The sequence below is a fragment of the Bos mutus genome, chromosome 12 (assembly GCF_027580195.1).
Source record: "Bos mutus isolate GX-2022 chromosome 12, NWIPB_WYAK_1.1, whole genome shotgun sequence".
NCBI lineage: Eukaryota > Metazoa > Chordata > Mammalia > Artiodactyla > Bovidae > Bos > Bos mutus.
Window position 1 is genome coordinate 23,146,176 of NC_091628.1, and position 26,371 is coordinate 23,172,546.

Below are 26,371 nucleotides of genomic sequence, written 5' to 3' on the forward strand. Positions count from 1 at the left end.
ACTAATCCTTAGGGTGCTCACAAAAGAAGAGGAACTTCTTTCACTCTCTCACTCTGCCTCTCTGCTCTTTCTTCTCTCAAGCACATCTGGGTGCTTCCTGCAGCCTAGGTCTGGCTCCAAACCCATGAAAATTTGCCAAGAATAAAAGCTTCTCAAGAATGAGATGGATCCCGGGGCGTCCTCTCCAGAGAAGCTGGATAAAGAGAACTTAGTGGGTAAGTTCATTTTTCCTGCCTTAAGTTTATTTTATGTATATTACACAAAATGGGAGTTGTATCATTGCAGAGAGTGAGCACGAGGTGGATTAATGCATATTGAAATTGGCTTCAATTTCATTTAGAGCCCAGAATTTTGAAGTCATGGCATATTGTGGTTTTTATTTGCTTCTTGAAGACCAGTCTATGACTTGCCCTTTTTCTTAAGTGTTAGAGAGAATTTGTGTTTATCTTTATATTCATTTTTTGGCATTAGCTAGCAAAGTTATGTTGAGCAGGCTAAAATTTATTCATTCTTAAATATCATTTGATGATGGTTTGATTAAATAGAAAAGTTGGTTTGAGCTGCACCATGTCTGATATACTGATCTCTCAAATTGAGGAAAATAGAACAGCCTGTAAATATGAAGTGTAGCTTGAATACTAATGTTCTTCTGTATTGCAGAGCATATTGCTTGCATTATTTTAAATCTTAGGATATTTCTAAAGTAGATTCTTTTATAACTTCATTTTATGGTGGAGAAAACTGAGCCTTCGAGAGTTTGAAAACTTGGAGGTTCAGAAAATGGTGATGGTGATGATGGTGATGATGTTGGTATATGTGTGTGTATGTGTGTGTGTGTGTGTGTGTAAGTCCTAACCTGTGCTCTATACAAGTAACCTGTGCTTCATGACACCAGTTAGAAATGCAGGACACATTCGGTCTGATCATTTTGTAAAAAAGAAAATATACATTTAGAGATGCCTACCTAAATTGGAAAAGAGACTTTTCTCTTGAAGTAGATCTAACAACACAGATAGATTGAAGACCATGGACATCATTTGGAAGGTGCATGTGGGACCACTCTTCCAGTGAACCTGGATTACTTTTTTAAGAAGTTTCATGAGACTTTTTAGCTTCCACTTAACAGGTTAAGACATCAACTGGATAAAGGGCACGGCTGAAGCTGTATCACCAGTGAAATATTTTAAAGCGTTCGTGGGTCTACTTGGTTTTGATTTTTGACTACAAGGAACAACCTGCCCTATCACAGAACAAACAGAAGTAGGGCTTATACACAACTTCTGACTTCACGTGCTCTAGGCAGTTTATGAGGTGCGATGTCGGTCCTTCTCTGAGACGTGTGGCATGTGTTTGCCCTTGCCCTCCTCCATCTTGGACACACTGAGAAAACACCACCATTTGGTCTTTCAAGCTGTGTAGGAAATTCCACACACAATGTTAGGAGAATTAAATGAATAACTGAGTCCTAGTTATCACCCCCAGTAGGAGCCCTCTGCAGAATGTGCCTCAGGCTTGGACCAAATTTCGAAAGTCCCAAGGGTACATTTCTTCCTGACTCCAAGTTCCGTGACGTCACAAGGATAAATCAGAATGTACAGAATGCTATAAACTAGGGCTCTCCCTCCCCACCCAGGGACCTCATTAGCACTTCTCATTAGCCTTGGACAGAAAACCCTACCCCTTCCTTTTTTTCTTTCTTGTTTTTCTTTAAGAGGTAAAGTGAAGTTAATTGGCATCTCGGTCATCTCCATCTTAGAAATTCTTCTCAATGTCAACATGCAAAAGAATCTTCCTGGGGACTGTTTTTAAAACACAGATCTGGTCCTCACCTCTAGAAGTTTTCATCCTTCTCAGACCTTCTGAGTCTGAGATGGAATTAGAAGTTTGCCTCCAAGTAAATTCCTAAACTAGTGAGGTTGCCAGATTAAGATCACATTTTGAGTGATTTAATTTAAATTTGGTTTCTTAAATTTAGCAATTCTGCATTTTTCCTTAAGGAAAAAAAGCTCTTGATACAACAATCTGTGTGGATATTTGAGAGAAAAAGGGAGGACAGACAAATTGCAGGTGATGAAAAGATAGTGTTTACCTGTTGGGTTTCACTTTAGATTTTATGTTCGGTACTTAAAATCCTTGTTTCACTAGAGAAAGGACCAGGAAGTTGCTGAGACTCTGTTTTACTGGCTATATCTCCCCAGGATCAGAAGCAAACAGAAAAGGGGAAAGAATTTGTAACACTCTTTGCCAGGCCCAGAGAAAGTGATTGTTTTTATTCCACATACATTTTATTCCCCACCCAGCAAGAAGCATCTGGTCTTTCCTGTTCTAAAAATACACAAGACTTTTTTTCACTTGACTTGAGTAGTTTTTTTGCATAGAGAGTCCCATGGACAGAGGAGCCTGGCAGGCTACAGTCCATAGGGTTGCACATAGTCAGACATGACTGAAGAGACTTACCATGCAGATGGGTAGATTTTTATTTTTAAAGTGCTTTTTAAAATTATAATGGTAGCAAAAAATAAGAAAATTCTGAGCAGTATAAACCAGTCATATTTCCAACACTCAGAATTAACCACTGTTAATATTTTGGTTAATTTTCATCCAATATAGTTATTGTTGTTTTTTTAATGTGGACCATTTTTAAAGCTTTTATTGATTTTGTTACAATACTGCTTCTGTTTTATGTTTTGGTTTTTTTGCCCACAAGGCATGTGGGATTTTAGCTCTCCCTGCTCCCAGCATTGGAAGGTGAAGTCTTAACCACTGGACCACCAGGAAGTCCCCATCCAATATTTTTTCTAATCATACTATTTTACTAACAAGGATTATACTGTCCATATAATTTTACATCTTACGATTTTTTTCTTTTAACAATATACCACAGCAATTTTCAGCTTCCCTGGTGGCTCAGATGGTAAAGAATCCGCCTGCAATGCCGGAGACCCAGGTTCGATCCCTGGGTTGTGAAGATCCCCTGGAGAAGGGAATGGCAACCCACTCCAGTATTCTTGCCTGGAGAATTCCATGGACAGAGGAGTCTGGCAGACTAAGTCCATGGGGTCGCAGAGTCGGACATGACTGAGTGACTTACACACATAGCAATTTTTTCATGTTTTTGTAACTTAAAAATTTTTTATGGTTTTTTGGCAAGATGTCATGGTTCACTTAATTATCCCTCCATTGTACTTTCAGGGTGTTTTTCTTTTTTTTTCAGGGTGTTTTGATTTACTGCTCTCCTATCATGAGAATGTTTGGGCATAAATCTTAAGGACAAAGTATTTGTATTTATTATGGGTAGTTATTTCAGACAGAAAAGGAAAGGGAGAGATGAGAATGATTTTAAGGAAAATGTTTTCTCTTTATTTTCTTCCTATAATGGTGGGAGTTGAGAGATAACACCTATGAAGGCGAAAACTTGAGGACCTGTTGTTCTCAGGTTAATTGACTCTCTTGAGAGCAAACAGAATCTTCTCTGATGGATCATTATTTCCAAACAAGAAACTTCAAACATATCAATACATCTATCCATCCTATTGCTGAACATCATTTTTGATAGTCCAAAGTGTTGAGAGCACCGCCAACTTCATTCATTCAATGAACGAATCCAGAAACCACTGTGTTTCAGGAGATGGAGATGTCAAAATAAAATGCCTGCTCTCAGAGCAGTAAAAATTCACAGGAAAGTTAACTAAAAATTACAATGTACTATGAAAAGTGATGGTAGGCGGTGTTGTAGAAACTCAGAAGAGGAGCCCCTGGAGGTGAAGGTACGATTGGAAAGTCTTCCTAGAAAAGAAAGTGAGAGAAAGGAGAAGGTAGGGTGTGCAGGGGGTCTAGGGAACACAGAAGCCCACATAAAGCACAAGAACAAGTGAGGACTTTGGTGTTTTCTCTACCAAAGGGGATGTTTATGTGCTGTTAGCGTGTGATCTAGTCACCTAGATCCAGAAGTAAGAGAGACTGGGAGCTCCCTGGAGATTCAGTGGTTAAGACTCTGCACTTCTAATGCAGGGGGTGTGGGTTCGATCCCTCATCCAGGAACTGAAAGCCCACGTGTTGTGCAGCAAGGTCACAAAACTAAAACAAACAAAAACCGATAAACAACCAACTCCATCCCCCAAAAGAAAAAAAAAACAGAAGTGAGAAGAGAAGGCACTGCTACTTGAAAAACTAGATCGAAGATGCTCTAAGAGCCCATGTGTCAAGCCTGGTCTCTGAATGCCAGGCGTGGGAGTGCCTACTGCATTTGACCGATGGCGATGGATGGAGTCCCGTAGGAGGCTGTGGGCCAGGCTGCCTGGGGTGGGAGAAGGTTATATAAAGAGGGGCACGCGAGTGGGGCTTTGTGTTGGCAACGCTTACGTTCTTGGGCTGAAAGGGAGTGTGCACAGTACTAAAAACATTATTTTTACACCTTTTTGAATATTCCATTTCAAAATACATCTTAACTCTTTCTTTAAAAGAACAAATGGTTAAAAAGAAACTTAGTATTAATATAAATGTGTCATGAAGTTCATGTCTGTAGTTGAGATGTAAATCTCAGTTTAGAAAACTCTTGGGGTTATGGAATTTTATAGCCCTAAGGACTAGCGATGATGATTAAATCATCACCTACACTGATTTGGCAGTTTTACAGCAAAGATCTGGTTGTCTTTCTCAGTGTCTCTCTGTCTCTCACTCTCCTTCTCTTTCTAAAGGTTCTAAAAGTGGTCTGAAAGAACTCACAGAGTCAGTGACCAAGCCACTTTTTAGGAGGTAGAAACCTGTAGGAGTTAGGGTTTTATTGTATGTCCTCTTTTAAAATGTAGTTTTTGCACATGGAGAGGAGCCATCCACTGGATGGGCCAGAATATCCACAGCTGATATTTAGAATTGTATGGTAAAAATAAATAAATTAAGAAAAATATGGATACACGTATATGGATGGCTGAGTCCCTTCACTGTTTGCCTGAAACTACAACATTGTTAGATGACTATACCCCAATACAAAATAAAAAGTTTAAAGTTTGGGGGAAGACAAAGAAAACAAATGTCAGTTGTCAAAGCACGCACTGACCTGGACAAAATTAAATAGGCAAAAAAGGAAAACCTTACTCAAGCCTATTGCCGTCGAGGAGAGAGGAGGTCAAAACTCAGTCTGAACCAGCACCACCGAAACGAAGAGGTGTAGGGTGTTTCTTGTTTGTTTTTATACAATTTTGGTTGTTGTTTGGCTTGCGGGATCTTAGTTCCCCAACCACAGATGGAACTCAGGCCCGGGAAGTGAAATTGCCCAGTCTTATCCATTAGACCACTGGGAAATTCCCCAGGGTGTGGGGTTTTTAAAGGCTGCAGTGCACTAGTGGAAAAGTATGAATGACTTTGCAGGGTGGTCATAGACCATTTGGGTTTGATTTGCTAATAAATTTCACACATCTTTATGACGGGCAGTATATTTTACAACTTGCAGTGCAGTGTCTACTGAAGTCAGTCTCCTACCGCCCACAGAGACTGGGAGTGACGGGTGCTGTCTTCTTAGCAGTTGCGTTTCAAGAGAAGGTCTCTCAGGTCCTTGAGATAGATAGTCCCAGATTGCAAAAACCGGCAAGAGGTTTTGAAAAAGGCTTACATCTCAAAGGGGCAGAGAAAGAATTTACAAGGATAAATGTTCTAAAGGAAGTGCTCATGGAAAAGGGAAATCAGGGGCCTTGAGTCAAGAAGAATCTCTTTAAAGGTTCATCAAGCTGAAGGAAATGTTCAAAACTTGAGGAAATTCCTAGGCAGTGGCCTAGCTCACTAGGGGCTTCCTAATGAGATCAATGATTTCTTTGTGTGTGTTGTGTGCTCAGTCACTTCAGTGGTGTCCGACTCTGCAACCCCATGGACTGGAGCCTGCCAGGCTCCTCTGTCCATGGGATTTTTCAGGCAAGAATACCAGAGTGGGTTGCCAGGTCCTCCTCCAAGGCATCTTCCCAACCCAGGGATCGAACCCACATCTCCTGTGTCTCTTTCACTCCAGGCAGATCATTTACCACTAAGCCACTGGGGAAGTACTATTAATTCCTTTACATGTAATTTATTTAATCCTCAAGGCTAGCTATAATTGTGCTAACAGAGAAGGAAACTAAGACCCCAACAGGCTGAGTAACTTGGAAGGCGTCATCTAGCTTTCATGTGCAGTGTCTCATTTAGAACGCAGGGTCACGGGACCTGGGACCTACAGTTTCCATCCCTGTAAGCACTGCCCACAGGCTGGTTGTGCTAAAGCTCTTCCATTCTCTCCATCCTCTTTTTTTTCCTGAGTTTGCAGAGCAAGCAGTGAGCTTTCCATCCTCAGTACTATCCTGCCCATGGGTACAGTGCATAAGTCTTAAACCCTTGGCTTGAGAGACTGAATACACAAACAGACAAAAGGCTGGAGCGTATCTAAAAATAGGACTCTGACCACCAACCTGCAGCAACCAGCCCAGAAAACCAACCCTTCATCTATAATAACCAGCCCAGGAAGCCAGCCTGCTAGATGGCAGATTTGCAGGGAGTCAGATTGTTATCTCTGACAACAGTTCAGGAAGCTGAACAATTACTTCTGTAACAATCAACCCCCAGTGGCCAGGGCTTGATTAATAACTGACAGCTCTCCTGCTCTCTGATTGCAACTTAGGATCAACAGAAGAAAACCACACGGCACTCCTCTGTGATGGTTCTCCTAGACCATCACATAGGATGCTCTGCCTCTAGTTTGTCCACGCATAACTTCACCAGGGTGACAGCCTCCAGTCAAGGCACACCTGGAGCCTTCCATTTTTCCCCACTGTAAAGCTTTCCCACTCCTCTGCCTACCTTTTAGTCTCTGCTTGTGATAGCAAATCCTGAATAAATAGCCTTTGCTTTTCTCTTTGCTGGCTGGTTTTCATTCCCACAGGCTCAATATGTGTAAGTCTATGTAATCACCACCCAGATCAAGATACGGAACATTTCCAGCACCCTGAAAAGCTCTCTCATCTCTTCCCAGATAATACTCAACTGCCCAAACTCCACTACCCAGAGACAGTCTACTCTGACTTCAAACATAATAGATTAGTTTTGCCTTTTCTTGAATTAAATGATACAATACGAGATCATGCAGTATGTATTCTTATGTTGTTGTTGTTTAATTGCTAAGTTGAGTCTGACTCTTTTGAGACCCCATGGATTGTAGCCCGCCAGGCTCCTCTGTCCGTGGGATTTCCCAGGTAAGAATACTGGAGTGGGTTGCCATTTCCTTCTCTAGGGGATCTTCCTGACCCAGGGATCAAACCTGTACATCCTGCCCTGGCAGGCAGATTCTTTACCGCCAAACCACCAGGAAAGCTCATGTATTCTTATACATGGAATCAGAAAGTATGTACTCTTATGTCTAGCTTATTTTGCCCAATGTTTTGTCTATGAGATTCATTCATATTTTGAATATTTTGAATTCATATTTTGAATGCTATAGGAGTATAGCTTTTGTCTTTTTTCCTGAGTAATCTTTTATATGAACATAAAACAACTTTATTCATTCTACTGTTGATGGGTCTGGATGGTTCTTTGTTTCTTGGATTTTATGAATAAAATTGCAATCAACATTCATGAATATGCTTTTCTCCATGATCAGCCTTCATTTCTCTGAGATATTACTTAAAAGTTGAATACTAAGTCATAAAGTAAGTGTGTATTTGGCTTTAATAGATACTTTCAAATAGTTTTTCAAGGTGATTTTATCAATTTGCATCTATGAAACCTCCAATTGCCCCACAACCTTGATAAAATGTGGCGTTGCTGCTGCTGCTGCTGCTAAGTCGCTTCAGTCGTGTCCGACTCTGTGCGACCCCATAGACGGCAGCCCACCAGGCTTCCCTGTCCCTGGGATTCTCCAGGCAAGAACACTGGAGTGGGTTGCCATTTCCTTCTCCAATGCGGGAAAGTGAAAAGCGGAAGTGAAGTCGCTCAGTCGTGTCTGACTCTTCGAGACCCCGTGGACTAAAGCCCACCAGGCTCCTCCATCCATGGGATTTTCCAGGCAAGAGTACTGGAGTGGGGTGCCATCGCCTTCTCTGAAAATGTGGCATTATCAGTCTTTAATTGTTTGCCATTCTGGAAACTGTGTATTATTATCTAATTGTGGTTTTCATTTCCCTGATGTATACTGTACATCATTGTTTTGGTGTTTTTAAACAAGGTCATTACCTAAATGGCTATTTCTGCTTAGAGAGGAATTGACTATGTATAGTAACACATATCTGTGGGCTTGAATTGTATATAGTACTGATCTCGACTGAAGTGACTTAACAGTAGCAGCAGCAGCAGATCAAGACAAAATTGGGAAATAAGCAAGCAAGTCATCTAAACTATTTGATTTCCTAAAATTTGTTTCTACTTATAATGCCATCTAAGTGGGGTTAGTGATCTAGAATATTCCTTCCCTACTTCCTAGCCTCATAGGAGTTAACATCTTGCCTTGAGTGTTTACACTTAGTCCTGGAGGGTATTTAAGTCTCCTCTGGTGCTATGGGCTGCGTCTAAGCTCCAGGAACAAAGCCCCAGAGGCATGCACCTACAACTTGAAGCTTGGTTTTGCCTCACTGCCAAAGATTGTGGAACTTGCGGGTACCATTTTACTTAAACAGAGATTAAGGGGATGGTGACAGTGCTAACCAGGATGCTTTCTGGCTGCAAAATGAAGAGTTGGCCTCAGTTATCCCTAAATCCCTTCCAACTAAAATCCCAGAGTCCTTCTCCCCAGAGTCAGCAGTGCTGGGACTCCGGTTTCTGTGCCGTATGGCTCATCTTTTGTTTCGCCAATCGAGGGGAAGATGCTCACTAGACACTGTGCTGTTCTTCATCCCCACTTACTTCACCAGCTGTGCGTATCTGAGAGGGAAGTGCAGCAGAGCCAGGACCCTGTTATCACACTGTCCTGTTGTCGATTTCCCTGTTAGATGTGAACTCTTATTGGAAAGTTCCCCGTTTTATTCTCTTGCATCTGCAGCTCTAGCACCGCGTACCTGACATATAACTGCTAAAAAGCGAAAAAAGTGAAGAGTTAGTCAGTCATGTCCAATTCTTTGCAACCCCATGGACTGTAGCCAGGCTCGTCTGTCCAAGGAATTTCCCAGGCAAGAACACTGGAGTGGGTTGCCATTCCCTTCTCCAGGGGATCTTTCTGACCCAGGGATTGAACCCAGGTCTCCTGCCTTGCAGGCAACTTCTTTACCGTCTGAGCCATCATGGAAACCCCAAGCTGGTAAAATATCTGTTAGACGGATGAAGGAGAAATCCGGGTCAATTTGCTGCCCCCAGCAAAGTCCAGTTCTCCACCAGGGAGTAATATGATGGCAACTTCATGGTATGGTGACAATTACGCAGTTGGATGGCATCACTGACTCAATGGACATAAGTTTGGGTAAACTCTGGGAGTTTGTGATGGACAGGGAGGCCTGGCATGCTGCGGTTCATGGGGTCGCAAAGAGTAGGACATGGCTGAGTGACTGAACTGAACTGAACTGACAATTACCCAGAGGAAACACCCCTCCACATATTAGGATAAAGCAGGAGATGAACAGATGGCTAAAGCAGGAGATGATCAGAGAGGATATGGCCCCTTTTCTTTCCACCACCCCCTCAAGGGAATGGCTCAGGGAAGGCTCTGGAAGGATCCTTGTGTAGGATAAGGTAAAGGGTGGGTATGGGAGATGTATGAAGAGCCTTTGTAATACAATCTCAGTATTTCCTTTGAATTGGAATTGTAATCCTCAAATCCACTTCTCAGCACAGCATCCTGGTTTTAGCTGTGGGGGAGGTGGGGAGGAAGAAGGCTGATTCTGCAGGAGGCTGCAAAAGCAGTTTGGTGCTCCCCCAGAGTTGCTGTGCTCACAACGCTGAGCTGCACAGCCTTGAGGGGACGGCGACAGCCCCACTTTAACCACAGCTAATGACACCCCAGGCTCCATCGATCCTCCCGGGGCAGCGGCCTGGGTAATTCTAATGCTCAGGTGTAAATCTTGGAAGATTAATCATGTCCTAATCATGTCCTCATCTCTGGCCTCTCTCTCGGCACATTTAGTACTTAACAGAGCCACGCTCGCAGGTAATGATGCTAGGGACTGCGGCGGAGCTCATGGAGGTCAGGGCATTTTCTCCGTGACCAGCACTTTCTATTGCAGCTTGGTGTTAAGGCTGTAGAGAGTCTGGACGTGTCTAGGGCTTGCTTGGGCTCCCCTGGTGGCTCAGACAGTAAAGAATTAGCCTGCAATGTGGGAGACCTGGGTTTGATCCCTGGGTTAGGAAAATCCCCTGGAGGAGGGCATGGCAACCCACTCCAGTATTCTTGCCTGGAGAATCCCATGGACAGAGGGGCCTGGCGGGCTACAACCCATGGGATCGCAAAGAGTTGGATACAACTGAACGACTAAGCACAGCAAAGGGCTTGCTCACAGCATAAAGTGTAGCTGAGGTCCTTGTTGGAGTCCCAGCTCCCTGTGCATGTGGTAGTGTAAAGTCACAGCCCCCAACACCCCTAGGTTTCTGACCACCAACTGTGACAGTGTCAGCAGGGCAAAACACACCAAAGGGGCAAGGACTGTGCTGCGTTCTCAAAGCTTTCCTCAAGATGCCAGCAAAGTGCGAATCATCTGGGAGAGTCGTGTCCAAGCACGGTTATTGCAGCCTTGTTTGTAAAAGCAAAATTGCCAGTAACCATAATATCCATCAATAGGAGAACAGCTAAATAAAACTTTTTTTTTTTGAGTCACACATTTAATATATGAGGCAACAATGAAGAAGAATAAGGTAGATCCAGATGTAGTGCCATGGAAATATCTCCAAAATGTATTCAGTGAATATATTTTGAAGGCAAACGGAGAAGAGGAGGGCAGAGGATGAGATGGTTAGATAGCTTCACCAACCAACGGACATGAATTTGAGCAAACTCCGGGATATAGTGAAGGACAGGGAAGCCTGGCATGCTACAGTCCATGGGGTCGCAAAGAGTCAGACATGACTTAAAAATTGAACAACAATATTCATTTTAAAAAAAAAAGTAGAAACAGTGTGATGCCATTTCTCACAAAATCTACAAATCAAAACCAGGGTTTTCTAACTGTAGATACAAGTATGTAAATACACAGCAATCGGTCTCTAAGGACATATACCAAACTAAGTGGACTGAGGAGAGGATGGTTGGGGGACTCCAGTTTTATTCATATTTCTTGGATTTTTTATTAATGAGAATGTACATATACAAGGTCTGTCATTAGTAATAACTTTAAAATGCTAATAAATAAAACAACAAAGATTCTATGAGAAGGCACAAAATGGCATTTTATCCTGCATAATAATAGTCTGATCTACTATTGTATGATCAGATACATAATAGTATGATCTACCATACATAATAGTAGATCATACATAATAGTATGATCTACCATACATAATAGTATGTATGTAGATCAGATACATAATAGTATGATCTACCATACATAATAGTAGATCATACATAATAGTATGATCTACCCGATGTGGTCCAAAGTTTCGGAAGGTGATATATTGGAAATTTAAACTTTGATGTACGCAGGTAAACCCTTATTGTTATGGAGTAGATCTTTATGTGCATTTAAAGCCTATTAAAGAATATTTGCACTCAGAAGTTTTTCACATGAAATATGTATCTGAAACTTAGATGCTTTTCATTTATTAGAATGCAGCAACTGAAAAGACTGAAAATAAATGGTGAGGACAGGGAGTGTGGGAATAGGCACAGGGTACGAACTCTTTCAAGGGCACTTACCATCCATCAAAATTGTAAATACTAATCCCCTTGACCTAACACTTCCACTACTGGGAATTCTCCTACACAAGTCCACAAAGATACACATTAGGACTCCTCACAGCATTATCTCTAAGAGCAAAATCCTAGGATCTTGTCTCAGTTCAGTTGCTCAGTCTTGTCCGACTCTTTGCAACCCCATGGACTGCAGCACACCAGGCCTCCCTGTCCACCACCAACTCCTGAAGCTAGCTCAAACTCATGTCCATCGAGTCAGTGATGCCATCCAACCATCTCATCCTCTGTTGTCCTCTTCTCCTCCCGCCTTCAATCTTTCCCAGCATCAGGGTTTTTTCCAGTGAGTCAGTTCTTCCCATCAGGTAGCCAAAGCATTGGAGCTTCAGCTTCAGCATCAGTCCTTCCAATGAATATTTAGGACTGATTTCCTTTAGGATGGACTGGTTTGACCTTCTTGAAGTCCAAGGTACACTCAAGAGTTTTCTCCAACACCACAGTTCAAAAGCATCAATTCTTCAGTCCTTAGCTTTCTTTATAGTTCAACTCTCACATGCATGTATGACTACTGGGAAAAACCATAGCTCTGACTAGACGGACCTTTGTTGGTAATGTCTCTGTTTTTTAATGTGTTGTCCAGGTTGGTCATAGCTTTTCTTCCAAGGAGCAAGCATCTTTTAATTTCATGGCTGCAGTTATCATCTGCAGTGATTATGGAGCCCAAGAAAATAAAGTCTCTCACTGTTTCCATTGTTTCGCCGTCTATTTGCCGTGAGGTAACGGGATTGAATGCCATGATCTTCGTTTTTTGAATGTTGAGTTTTAAGCCAGCTTTTAAGGATCCTTGTAAATATTCATAAATGCATGTTTGTCAAAGCACAGGTAGTAGTAAAATGGATAAGTGAGGATGAATTTAAGATGGTATTAGTGAGGCTTAGTGACTTCTGTGGTTGGCCTGGACAACAGTGTGGATGGCTAAGGCAGTCATTGAGACAAAGGTAGCATAAGGTGTATGTGGATCATCTGAGTGGAGATACCAGCAAGTATTATTAGTTCCAGTGCCTGTGTGGAATGGGGAATTAATCAGAGGAAGTTAGGAGTGAGGGTGTGGTTGGTTGTCAAGGAGAAGAGAACAAGAAGCAGTAAGGATTTAAAACAAGGTGAAATAGTGAATATAAATAATTCTAAAGTACAGGGATCTACCAGACCTGGATGCTTTACAGACAAGAATCATAGTACTTGAGAAATTATGTAATTGATGTGATTAAAGCTATAAAGCTTTAAGTGGCTGAAATATGGTTTGAATTTAGTTCTATCTCTTCCTAGGTGATATTAAGCTAAAATGCCCCTGCTGTGGTAGTATGTGATTAGCAAAAAGACACTGAATGTAGTGAGCTGATGTAACAAAATTCTATGAAAAAACAAAATTATCAAATATCAGTGCCTGACAAGTCTCTGTAATATTCATCAATCTGTAACATAGGGACAATGGTAGTAATAGACATTTACTAAGACAGATATAGGGCCTTTCCTGATGGCTCAGCAGGTAAATCAGCTTGAAATACAGGAGACCCAGGTTCAGTCCTTGGGTCGGAAAGATCCCCTGGAGGAGAAAAATGGCAACCTACTCCAGTGTTCTTGCCTGAAAAATCCCACGGACAGAGGAGCCTGGTGGGCTATAGTTCAAAAGGTCATGAAGAGTTGGACATGACTGAGCGACTATGCACAAACACGAAGGTAGATACTAATGTATGGGTTAGGTGCCTTATGTAAACAATCCCATTTAGTCCTCATCAAGTTCTTCAAGGTAGGTAATATCTGCCCCCACCCTACAGATGAAGAAATTGAGGCTCAGAAAGATTGAGTGGTTTTTCTGAGATCACTAGGGAGTTAAAGACTCTCATAGAAACTCAAACGTAAGCACTCTTGAAAATGTTTTTCCTTGTGCTACAAGGTCTCCTTTGGGATAATAGTACCTGCCTATCTGCCTCAGAGGTTGTCTTGATTTCACCTGGGGAATTCTGAGGCCCTGGGAATCTGTCTTTTATTTATTTATTCCATTTTATTACTTTTGACTGCACCATGAGACATGCAGGCTGGACCTGTACCCTGGACCACCGGGGAAGTCCTCAGGAATCTGTCTTTTAAGATGGCACCCTGGTGATTTTCATGTGGGTGGTTTTATGTGTTTTGAGAGTAATAAACCATGGCAGCCCTATGTAAATGCTATGGTTATTATTATTATTGATTGCTATGAGATGTGTCTTGGAAGGGACAGGTCCATCTTCATTTAAAAACCTGAAGGAATATTTTCTGTGTGTGTGTGTGTGGTATTACTGCCATCAAGAGTGTGTGTGGATTCAGGTTGCTTCCTCAGCCCCATTCCAGCTTGGCCAGCTCCCTGGATGGTTTCTTCATGCATGCCACTGAATCACTTTCCTAAGAACCATGTCAGTTACAGGCTTGCCTCCTTCCCGTTACCTAGGCATCAAGAATAAAGGGCTTGGTGTATGTGGCTGGATCCTGCTTTTCCTTTCTTTCCTGCTGATGGTCATTACCTTCCCGATCTCCATATGGATGTGCTTGAAGGTAATACCCTGGGAAACAGATTGGTCTCTCTGTGTGAGTTGATGAACCATTAACACTAAATGCTCTCCCTTCATCTCTTAGATCATTAAGGAGTATGAACGTGCTGTTGTATTCCGACTGGGACGCATCCAAGCTGACAAAGCCAAGGGGCCAGGTATAACACTGGTTTCGTTGAACTATCATCAGGTTTACTTGAACTCTGTGACATTGCTAATGTTTGTTTTCAACTCACTGAAATGGCAATTTCATAGGACAGATTCTAATATTCTTGAAAGAAGAGTCTATTCAAACAGTAACTTAAAAGGCACATGGAGGAGAATGGTTATTTGCTACACCTCTCTAGTAACATCTGTTGTCTGCCCCCTAATAAGATGTATTTAACTAAAACCATTCTCTGTTCAACTGTACTGTGGAGTCTCTGGGGAACTTCCTTATTCACTCTGTGTGCTCTGCACTTGGCCATGTACTAAAGCAGGCACTCAGGTGTCTGTTACATTTTTAAACATATGAGAAACTTCAAAAGGAGAAGCTTGTTACAGAGACTTGGCCATTTCAAGTAGTATGATCCTACTTGTCTAATACAGACTTCCCTTGTGGTCTAGTGAAAGTGAAAGTCACACAGTCGTGTCTGACTCTGTGACCCCCATGGACTATACAGTCCATGGAATTCTCTAGGCCAGAATACTAGGGCTGCCCTGGTAGCTCAGTCTGTAAAGGATCTGCCTGCAGTGCAGGAGGCTCAGGTTTGATCCCTGGGTCGGGACGATCCCCTGGAGAAGGAAATGGCAAACCACTCCAGTAACCTTGCCCGGAAAATCCCATGGACAGAGGAGCCTGGTGGGCTGCATCTATGGGGTCGCAAAGAGTCAGGCATGACTGAGTGACTAACACTTTCACACTGGTGGTCCAGTGGCTAAGTCTCTGAGCTCCCAATGCAGAGGACCTGGGTTCAATCCCTGGTCAGGGAGCTAGATCTCACATGCTTAAATTACATGCTTCAGTGAAGACCCTGTGCATTGTCTAATAAGGAACCTAAGGGAAAGAAAGCAAGAAATGCTTGTTAATGGGTATTTTTATGAGTTCATCCAAATAGTGGTGATGGGATTATCCAACTGAGGAATTACAGAGCAAAGGTAAACCCTTTCTAGTCATGTTTCACCTGGTGGAGCCAAGGTTATAACTTAGGAAAAAAAATGGATTTGAAATAGGTGGAATAACCACAGCTTGAAGGACTCTGGAGAAAAGTCTCTTCTAAATGAATTTTCCCAGAAGAGTTCACCACTAAATGTCCCAGGGTAACAAATCTCGTCATACACGTCTCTGGGGCTGAGGAGTTACCTCAGAATGTCACAAGAGCCAGAGGGAAACAGGCCAAATTGCTAACAGAGAACCTCTCCACTTCTGTAAATCGTAAACTATTCTTTAATAATAAAAGTATTCATAACAGGAGTTACTACTTCTTGAGAACTTAATACATGCCTGGCACTATGATTTTTTTTAATAATTTTATTTATTTATTTTTATTTGTGTTTCTTCTGCATCCTCCTTGCTGTGTGGGCTTTTCTTTAGCTGTGGTGAGCGGGGGCTACTCTTTAATTGCGGTGTGCGGATTTCTCATTTCAGTGGCTTCTCATGGTGGAGCAGGGCTCTAGGGCATGCAGGCTTCAGGAGTTGCAGCTCCCGGGCTCCAGAGCACAGGCTCAAGAGTTGTGGTGCATGGGCTTAGTTGCCCCGTGGCCTGTGGGATCTTCCTGGACCAGGGATCACATCTGTGTCTCCTTCATTGACAGGTGGATTCTTTACCACTGAGCTACCAGGGCACTATGTTTAGCATTTTATTGCGTTATCATGTTGTGTGTGTACTGGTCGCTCATTTGTATCTGACTCTTTTCCATCCCATGGACGGTAGCCGGCAAGGCTCCTCGGTCCATGGGATTTCTCAGGCATGAATACTGGAAAGGGTTGCCATTCCCTTCTCTGGGGGATCTTCCTGACCCAAGGGTTGAACCCAGGTCTCCCATATTGCAGGCAGATTCTTTTGCCATCTGAGCCACCAGGGAAGCCCTGATCATGCTTAATCTTCACTATCATCTTATAGGAATTGGGTGACTGAAGCTCAGAAAAATCAGATGAATGTTTCTAGGTCACAAGCTGGTAACCAATAGGGCTGGGACTTACCTCTGACTAGTTCTAAGGGCCATGATTTTAACCGGTGACTTAGCACCCAAAAAAGGAGTAAATTAGGAAGTAATCCTTACCTCAGAAAGGCTTAGAGACCAAAAGAAAGAAAGCACCTTAGCAGTGTTTTCTGTTGATGCTACTAGCCCTTTGCAAGGTACCCAATGCAAAAACTTGTTTCTTCTTTGAAAACAAAAACAGAATCTTTTCGGTAAATGGAAAAGGATGGGTGTCCCCATCGTGCTGACATGCTTGTGATTCTAGTCTTGGTCACTCTTGCTGTAGAGAAGCTTCACCAGAGCAAAGTTAAGGCATCATGAAATCCTCAAAGCAGTGTCCTCAGCCCTCCCTGCTCCCCAGTCTAATACTTGACAGCTCAGAGAGAAGTAAGAGTATTCACAATTGAGGAAAGTCGTTGTATATGAGCTAGAACACAGTTACAGAGAAACTGTAAATGTTGTAACACATTAGTTTTAGGGACACTGAAATCCTGGGAAGATTTTAATGCTAACATTCCTTCAGTCCTGAAGAATATAAAAGAATGTGGACAGACATTGATATTCAAGGCCTAAAGTCTATGCTTGAATCTTTGTACAGATACCTTTAACCCAGGGAAAAACCAATTTCCAAAATATTCTTATAAATAAATGTCTAACTCAATACTTGAATAGAAGTAGGTCCAATGTTTTTTAATTTTTAATTTCAATTGGAGGATAATTGGTTTATAATATTGTATTGCTTTCTGCCCTCAGCATGAATCAGCCACAGGTATACATAAGTCCCGTCCCTCTTGAAGAATATCTAATAATTAAATGTTAGGGCTTCCCTGGTGGTCCAGTGGTTAAGACGCTGTACTTTCACTGCAGGGGTGTGGGTTTGATCCCTGGTTGGGGAGTTAAGATCCCACAGGCCTCTCAGCCAAGAAAAACCAAAACATAAAACAGAAGCTATATTGTCACAAATTCAATAAGGACTTTAAAAAATGGTCCATAGAAAAAATATTGAAATAAATCAAAATTATATGCCAAGAATCTTTAGCTTCTTAACAAAAGATTTTAATTTCTAGGGAATCACTTTCCTTTAGTCCTTAACTCATCAGGTCAGTTCAATTCAGTCGCTCAGTCATGTCTGACTCTTTGTGACCCCATGAATCCCAGCACGCCAGGCCTCCCTATCCATCACCCACTCCCGGAGTTCACTCAAACTCATGTCCATCGAGTCGGTGATGCCATCCAGCCATCTCATCCTCTGTCGTTCCCTTTTCCTCCTGCCCCCAATCCCTCCCAGCATCAGGGTCTTTTCCAATGAGTCAGCTCTTCGCATGAGGTGGCCAAAATACTGGAATTTCAGCTTTAGCATCAATCCTTCCAATGAACACCCAGGACTGATCTTCTTTAGGATGGACTGGTTGGATCTCCTTACAGTCCAAGGGACTCTCAAGAGTCTTCTCCAATACCACAGTTCAAAAGCATCAATTCTTCTGCACTCAGCTTTCTTCACAGTCCAACTCTCACATCCATACATGACCACAGGAAAAACTATAGCCTTGACTAGGTGAACCTGTGCTGGCAAAATAACATCTCTGTTTTTTAATACGCTATCTAGGTTGGTCATAACTTTCCTTCCAAGGAGTAAGCGTCTTTTAATTTCACGGCTGCAATCACCATCTGCAGTGATTTTGGAGCCCCAAAAAATAAAGTCTGACACTGTTTCCACTCTTTCCCCATCTATTTGCCATGAAGTGATGGGACCGGATGCCATGATCTTCGTTTTCTGAATGTTGAGCTTTAAGCCAACTTTTTCGCTCTCCTCTTTCACTTTCATCAAGAGGCTTTTGAGTTCCTCTTCACTTTCTGCCATAAGGGTGGTGTCATCTGCATATCTGAGGCTATTGATATTTCTGCCGGCAATCTTGATTCCAGCTTGTGCTTCTTCCAGCCCAGCATTTGTCATGGTGTACTCTGCATAGAAGTTAAACAAGCGGAGTGACAATATACAACCTTGACGTACTCCTTTTCCTATTTGGAACCAGTCTGTTGTTCCATGTCCAGTTCTAAAACTGTTGCTTCCTGACCTGCATATAGGTTTCTCAAGAGGCAGGTCAGGTGGTCTGGTATTCCCATCTCTTTCAGAATTTTCCACAGTTTATTGTGATCCATACAGTCAAAGGCTTTGGCATAGTCAATAAAGCAGAAATAGATGTTTTTCTGGATCTCTCTTGCTTTTTCCATGATCCAGCGGATGTTGGCAATTTGATCTCTGGTTCCTCTGCCTTTTCTAAAACCAGCTTGAACATCTGGAAGTTCACAGTTCACGTATTGCTGAAGCCTGGCTTGGAGAATTTTGAGCATTACTTTACTAGCGTGTGAGATGAGTGCAATTGTGTGGTAGTTTGAGCATTCAGTGTCAGACTTTATTTTTTTGGGCTCCAAAATCACTACAGATGGTGACTGCAGCCGTGAAATTAAAAGACGCTTACTCCTTGGAAGGAAAGTTATGACCAACCTAGATAGCATATTCAAAAGCAGAGACATTACTTTGCCAACAGAGGTCCGTCTAGTCAAGGCTATGGTTTTTCCAGTGGTCACATTTGGATGTGAGAGTTGGACTGTGAAGAAAACTGAGCACTGAAGAATTGATGCTTTTGAACTGTGGTATTGGAGAAGACTCTTGAGAATCCCTTGGACTGTAAGGAGATCCAACCAGTCCATTCTGGAAGGAATGATGCTAAAGCTGAAACTCCAGTACTTTGGCCACCTCATGTGAAGAGTTGACTCATTGGAAAAGACCCTGATGCTGGGAGGGATTGAGGGCAGGAGGAAAAGGGGACGACAGAGGATAAGATGGCTGGATGGCATCACCGACTCGATGGACATGAGTTTGAGTGAACTCCGGGAGTTGGTGATGGACAGGGAGGCCTGGCGTGCTGCGATCCATGGGGTCGCAAAGAGTCGGACACGACTGAGCGACTGAACTGAACTGAACTGAACTTGAGCATTCTTTGGCATTGCCTTTCTTTGGGATAGGGGGAAATAATTACCCCAAAGTTAAAGATGTACTTATTGAAGATCATCTGATATACTCCCACAAAAATAATGTACTGTATATCTAGGAGACAATCTATTGCAGTTATTTTCAGTTGGTCAAATTTTAAACTGTATTTACTTTTGCACAGGTCTGATTCTGATCTTGCCCTGCATAGATGTGTTTGTCAAAGTTGATCTCCGGACCGTTACTTGCAACATTCCTCCCCAGGAGGTAATGCTGACTAAAGATATGTTTCTGGAAATAAAGCCAATCTCTTCCCTGTTACGTGGACAGTTGAGAATTCATAATATGTTTTCAAACGATAAAGGGAAAGATGAACTGAATTCTTAGAGACCTGCTGGAGGAGTCCTAGGTGGCTCCTGAAACCTTGGGGCCTTGTTTTGCCAGATGAGAATGGAGCCAAGAGCAAGGGCTGCAAAGCTAGAAAACGTGGAATGATTGGGTGGGAGAAAGTCTGGAAGGAGAGAGAGAATGGATACAGAAGGTAGAGAAGCTGAGATGCAGAATGACAAGCAGATGCTTGGGAGAGTCTGATAAATGATTTTAAGAAGGAGCTGAAAGTAATTTGGTAGATGGCACTCACTGGTTATGATATTATCCTTTTCATCACCTTTTCAGGAAATGCTTTAGTGTCATCTATATCTCTCACCTCTGCTCTAAATTGTTTATCTGTTTGGATCCAGCAATGTGAGATGGGCATGGAGAAAGAACACCCAGGGCACAGGGCTCACCTGCAGTTGGATTTCAAATAATGCTTTTCAGTTCTTGAAGTACTGAAACTGAATTAACCAAGCCAGTGACTGGGGGACAGGGGAGAGAAACAGAGTTATTAATCGTCATGCAACTTTCTAATAAACAAAAACAATCCAGGGAGAGAAAAGAAAGTGTGTGGAAGAGCAAAGGGGATTAGAAGAGAGAACAATCAACATCTTTGGGTAAATGATAATTTTCCTCTCTCTGGTCCAGAAAACTGAATCAAGACCCAGCCATGATGTCTTCATAGCACTGGCGGGAGTTACAGAGTCCTTACCTTAGAATTCAGCCCTAATCATAAGAGACCTTGGGATGCCTAGGGACCTGTCACAGGCTTTTTATGGCTCCGTGGTAAATAGTTCTAGGTGGGAGAATGGAGTTCTAGGGTCTAATTTCGTGGTATGCCCAGAAATCTGGTTTTTTCCGAAGTCCCTTGTCATGTTAGTTCAGAATAACTAATGCAGAGCCTCTATAAAGTTAAACTGGTTTTTCTTTATCTGAATATAGAACACGGATCTCTGGTGCCATCTATGTTTTCTAAGAAGCATTGCTATTCATCAAACTGATGAAACTGAGAACCGAAAAGATTTCAAGTATCAGGGAAATGACTTTTCTACCTCTATTTAGAAGGTAGAATTTCAGCAGGGGTCTACATTTTAAAGTGGAAACACCTGCTTCACGTCTGAGTAGGGGATGTGAGACTTCCATAAGATGCAGTTACAGGGATAGGTACATATCACACCTATGTAGGAATTTGGTTACTAATTAGGATGATAGTAGATTCAAGTCAGGGCAGATTTTTGGTGATGCTGGCATGAGTTGTGATGAGCGCTCTTCTTCTGTGGAGTGGACTCTGAGGTAGTCTGCCGCTGTTTTGGTCATTGTGAAAGTCATGTGTCTCTGTGCTCAGTTGCTCAGTCGTGTCTGACTCTTTGTGTGAAAGTCACATGCATGTGATTTTCCGTGTTCTTGCTCTCCAGATCCTCACCAGAGACTCTGTGACCACTCAGGTGGATGGAGTGGTCTATTACAGGATCTATAGCGCCGTCTCGGCGGTGGCTAATGTCAACGATGTCCATCAAGCCACGTTTCTGCTGGCTCAGACCACTCTGAGGAATGTCTTAGGGACACGGACCTTGTCCCAGATCCTAGCTGGCCGAGAAGAGATCGCCCATAGCATCCAGGTAAAGCCTGCATTGTTAATCCACTCATTTTAATTATCGGTGATAATCAAATATCAGCAGTTCAAAGCACCTCCTCCATGTGTGCACACACACATGTGCACACACACATGTGCACTGCTGCTCTTAACACATGGGCTTCAGTTTAGCATTTCTTTTTTTTTTTTAAACAATCATGAGGTCCAGATTTAAATATGTAGGTGGGAAGAGGGAGCCACTGGAATTGCTTTTGGAACTCAAAATGTTGAATTGACATCATACACTTCAGCTTTTTCCTCCTAGGAAAGCTGACTTCATGCTCCCAATGTCAATAAAGATATGAATAGTAATCGTAGTTATACTATTGATGAGGATGTAACAGGTAGCCGTCTCACCTCTTGTTCACCCTAGATTATGTATATGTGTGTATGTGTGCTAAGTCTTGTCCAACTCCATGGACTGTAGCCTACCAGGCTCCTCTGTGGAATTTTCCAGACAAGAATACTGGAATGGGTTGCTATTTCCTACTCCTACTTCCTGACCCAGGGATTGAACCTGCATCTCTTGTGTCTCCTGCATTGGCAGGCAGATTCTTTACCACTGTGCCGCCTGGGAAGCCCTAGATTATAGACAATCACATTTCCGTGTTTTTGGAATCAATTATATTTTTATTCTGAGCCTGCCTTCTCTAAGAGGGAAATTCATCTTTGGTCCTTCTTGGCTTCTCCTCCAGTCTCTAAGGTAGCACAAAGTCCCTGAGGCTTTATAAGATAATATCAGTTCTGCATGATAATGCTCCATGCCATTTTAAGAGCTTCACAAGTTCAATGACTCAGATGTTTCCCCATCACAGTCAGGTCAGTGGCTTCTTGGGAGTTCTCCCCATCTCCCGGCTCTCTGCAGGGATCACAGGAAAGCAAGGGCTCACTTGCTATTTGGTAGCACGGAGATCTCTGCCCTTTACGCTTTAGGAGAACTATTCATCTAATCTTGCTATTTCTTGAGGCATTCTTTCTCATCCCTACCCCTCCAGGATAACCAGCAAGTTATCTTCAGTTGTCTGAAGCTCTAACGAAGGATGAGGATGTCTTTGGTTTTAGGCTTCTTCTGCCCTAAAAAAACATGTATGTCTTGCTACCTGTTTAAAACTGAGCCACAGGTCAGAGGTTAAACAGAGCAAGAAAAAGCGTATCTCAATAAGTACCCAGTGATAATGTTAAGATATATTGAATTATTGCTGGGCCATGATAGATATCTTATGTGTATTCTATCCAAACCTCATGGCAATCCTGAAAGAAAACCTGTCATAGGTATGAAGACTGAGAATCAGAAAGGTTAAGGAGTGAGCCCGATGATTCACAGCTGTAAATGGCAGAACCAGGACAAATGCCATTGCTGCCTGCTTAGTGTCAGTGACAAGAAAATGTGGGGTATCTGCTCAAATCTAGATGAACAGTGTTTGTTCTTTAGGAATGGTTTGGGTGCATCTGCTGAGTAACCACCTCTTAAAAGAAATACCAACTTATGTTTCTGAATCCTTCCTGGGATTTACTTCAATTCCAAGAAGGCAGCGATAAGAACTCCTATTTTCTTCCCAAATGGTCTCACTCCAAATGCTGTAAATTCAAAAGGAGAAAAGGAAGAGTGTTTCTCTTGCATATGTAAAATATAGCAGACTCTTTCATTGCATTGCCTGTATTCTGATTGATGTCCTTTCTTTTGACTTGGAAACAGACCTTACTTGATGATGCCACTGAGCTGTGGGGGATCCGCGTGGCCCGGGTGGAAATCAAAGACGTCCGGATTCCCGTGCAGTTGCAGAGGTCCATGGCCGCTGAGGCCGAGGCCACCCGGGAAGCCAGGGCCAAGGTAAGGGCGACTCCAGTCAGTACTGGAGGGTGAGCCCCCCACCCTGGAGCCCATGAGGATGGAGCTTGAATGGAAGCTCAGGCTTCCTCAATGATTTTAATAAGAAGGCTGCTTCTTTTCCTTCCTTTGTTGTTGTTGTTGTTTTTTTAGAAGTTTTACCGAGAATTTCTTCCTGAATTAAAAGGTCATGGGCAACTTTGAGGGGAAGGATGAGGGAAGGCATATTAAGGGAGTTTGAAATGAACATGTACATCTGCTATATTGAAAATGGGTAACCAACAAGGACCTGCTGTAGAGCACAGGCAACTCTGCTCAATGTTATGTGGCAGCCTGGATGGAAGGGGAAGTTGGGGGAGAACGGATACATGTATATGTGTGGCTGAGTTCTTCTGCTGTCCATCTGAAACTGTCACAGCATTGTTAATCAGCAATGTTGTTGTCGTTCAGTTAGTCAGTTGTGCTGGACTCTGCGACGCCAGACTTCCCTGTCCTTCACTATCTCACGGAGTTTGTTCAAACTCACGTTAATCATCTCTACCCCAATGCAAAATATTATAATATAAATATAGATTTATATTATACACAATGACTTAGCAAGGTGGGTCCCCTTGAGAGACATGAGCAAGGCAAACACCAATCCCCAGGTCTCACCTCAGACTCAGTGAAGCAGAGGCTCCAGTGGGCCCAGGAACCTACATTCTCATGTAGCTGGTGATTCTGATGTAGCAACCTGGTGCCTGTCTTTCGAGCGTTAACCCTCTAGTATGTTAAATGAACACACTAGATTAAGAGGACCAGGTGCCTACAATCCAGGTTAGAGTTACAAAATATGAGCACAACTTGGTCTCAAGTGTTCTTGAATCTATTGGATTCATAGCCTTCTTGTCTGTGTGGAGGAATTTCCTGAAGTATCAGAAACCCGTTGAGATTAGAAGCCTCCAACTATCCTCTTTGGAATCTTACTTGGGAGTCCAGGAAGATTCCCTCTGCTTATCTCTGACTTCTCTGTTGAGCTCCAGCAGCTTCTAAGCTGTGGACTTGGGAGGCACTTTTGCACATGGGCAGCGAGTGCCCACGACAGGGAGTTGAGTTCCAAGTCATTCCTGGGCAGCTTGAGAACCAGAGGAGGTGCAGGGTGCTTAGGAGGGTTCCAAAGAGGGTTTGCAGACTGCACTAGCTGCTGCTTGTAATCAAGAGCAGGTGGAACTGGAAACAATTCTTACACTGTAAGAAGGAAACAAAATTGGAAATTTTTTTGTTCTAATTCTGTGAAAAGTGCCATTGGTAGTTTATTAGGGGCTGCATTGAAACTGCAGATTGCTTTAAGTAGTATAGTCATTTTCACAGTGTTGATTCTACCACTCCAAGAACGTGGTATAGCTCTCCATCTGTTTGTATTATCTTTGATTTCTTTCATGAGTGTTTTTTAAAGTTTTCTGAGTACAGGTCTTTTGCCCTCTGTAGGTAGGCATTTTATTCTTTTTGTTGCAGTGGTAAATGGGATTGTTTCCTTAATTTCTCTTTCTGACCTTTCATTGTTCGTGCATAGCACAGGGAGCTCAGCTCGGTGCTCTGTGATGACCTAGATGGTGGGATGGGGGGTCTGGTGGGAGGGAGGTCCAAAAGGAGGGGATATATGTATACATATCGCTGGTTCACTTCCTTGTACACAGAAACTAACACAATGTAAAGCAATTATACTCCAATTAAAAAATGAAACAAAATTGGCAACAGAATGAAAAATTTTTAAAAATCTGTGATAAATGAAACTCACAGAAGAAAAAGCCAGTTGGAAGCCTTGAATTTCAGACTTCTCAGCAAATGAAAGCAGCAGATGGGGAGCACAGATTCAAGAGCATCACTATGGTGGCTGGACCTGTATTTGTTTGGGTTAAAGGCAGGGCTTTTATTTTGTTTGGAATGAAAAGTAGGGACTCATAATTTGTAAGTTATCTCCCTGTTTCCTGCAACCTCCTCAAATTTCTCTAATCACATAAGGATATGAAACTCTAATCCTTGCCAAACATGGGTGAAACATGGGTGGCCAAGTGGGGGCTAGGAGAGAAACATCATTGCAGACCCAGAAAAAGAAAGCAAGCACTAGTCACAATCGGGAACCTTATTTCTAAAGTCTTTTCTTTCTGTTGGTGTAGGTCCTTGCAGCGGAAGGAGAAATGAATGCTTCTAAAGCTCTGAAGTCCGCCTCCATGGTGCTGGCCGAGTCCCCGGCAGCCCTCCAGCTGCGTTACCTGCAGACCTTAGCCACCGTGGCCACAGAGAAGAATTCCACCATTGTGTTTCCTCTGCCCATAAATATGCTAGAGGGCATTGACGGCATCACCTACGACAACCACAAGAAGGTCCCCAACAGAGCTTGAGGTCCTCCTGCTGCCTCTGGCCATCACTTAGACATATCTGTTCCTATGGCAACCCCAGCACTTAGAAGTGTTGAGAATGTCAACACTATTCAAGCAGAGTAACTTTACAGCTGGATCAGCATTAGCAGGAAAAGGCATAGAGGATACAAAAAAAAAAAGAAAGAAAGAAAGAAAGAAAAAAAGAAAAAAAAAGAAGGGCTGTATGCTACTTTTATTTTTAAGAAAGGAAAGAAAACTTTGCATTAGTCTTAGGATAATCAGTAAGTAGGCATCGCTGACTTAGAACAGGAACTTTCTTGCTGTAGCTGGGGTGATCTTTGGGTGACCGTGATTACGATTTCAGAATTGTTTTTTAATGAGGTTAAGCAGGGCTTCCCCGGTGGCTTAGATGGTAAAGAATCTGCCTGCAATGTAAGAGACTTGGATTCAATCCCTGGGTTGGGAAAATTCCCCTGGCACTCTAGATAATCGACAAAGTAACACATTTATACTAGCTATTTGCCTTATCAATCGAAAGTGATTATTTGCTCACTTTCTAGTTCTAGCTATCTGCTTTGTAATTCCAAAGTAGTTATTAGCTAAATTTCTAATTGTGACAACAAATCCCCAGAATGCTT

The 26,371-nt window shown here is 42.6% G+C and overlaps 1 protein-coding gene across 1 annotated transcript; it reads left to right on the forward strand.

The window, feature by feature from the left end:
• Positions 1 to 26,347, forward strand: STOML3 (stomatin like 3). Its single transcript, XM_070380386.1, has 7 exons — positions 1 to 215; positions 14,265 to 14,368; positions 14,450 to 14,522; positions 19,722 to 19,804; positions 21,328 to 21,531; positions 23,242 to 23,376; positions 25,530 to 26,347. Exons 1-7 carry the CDS (start codon positions 164 to 166, stop codon positions 25,752 to 25,754), a joined length of 876 nt encoding a protein of 291 aa, XP_070236487.1. The 5' UTR covers positions 1 to 163; the 3' UTR covers positions 25,755 to 26,347.
• Positions 26,348 to 26,371: the final 24 nt, after the last annotated feature.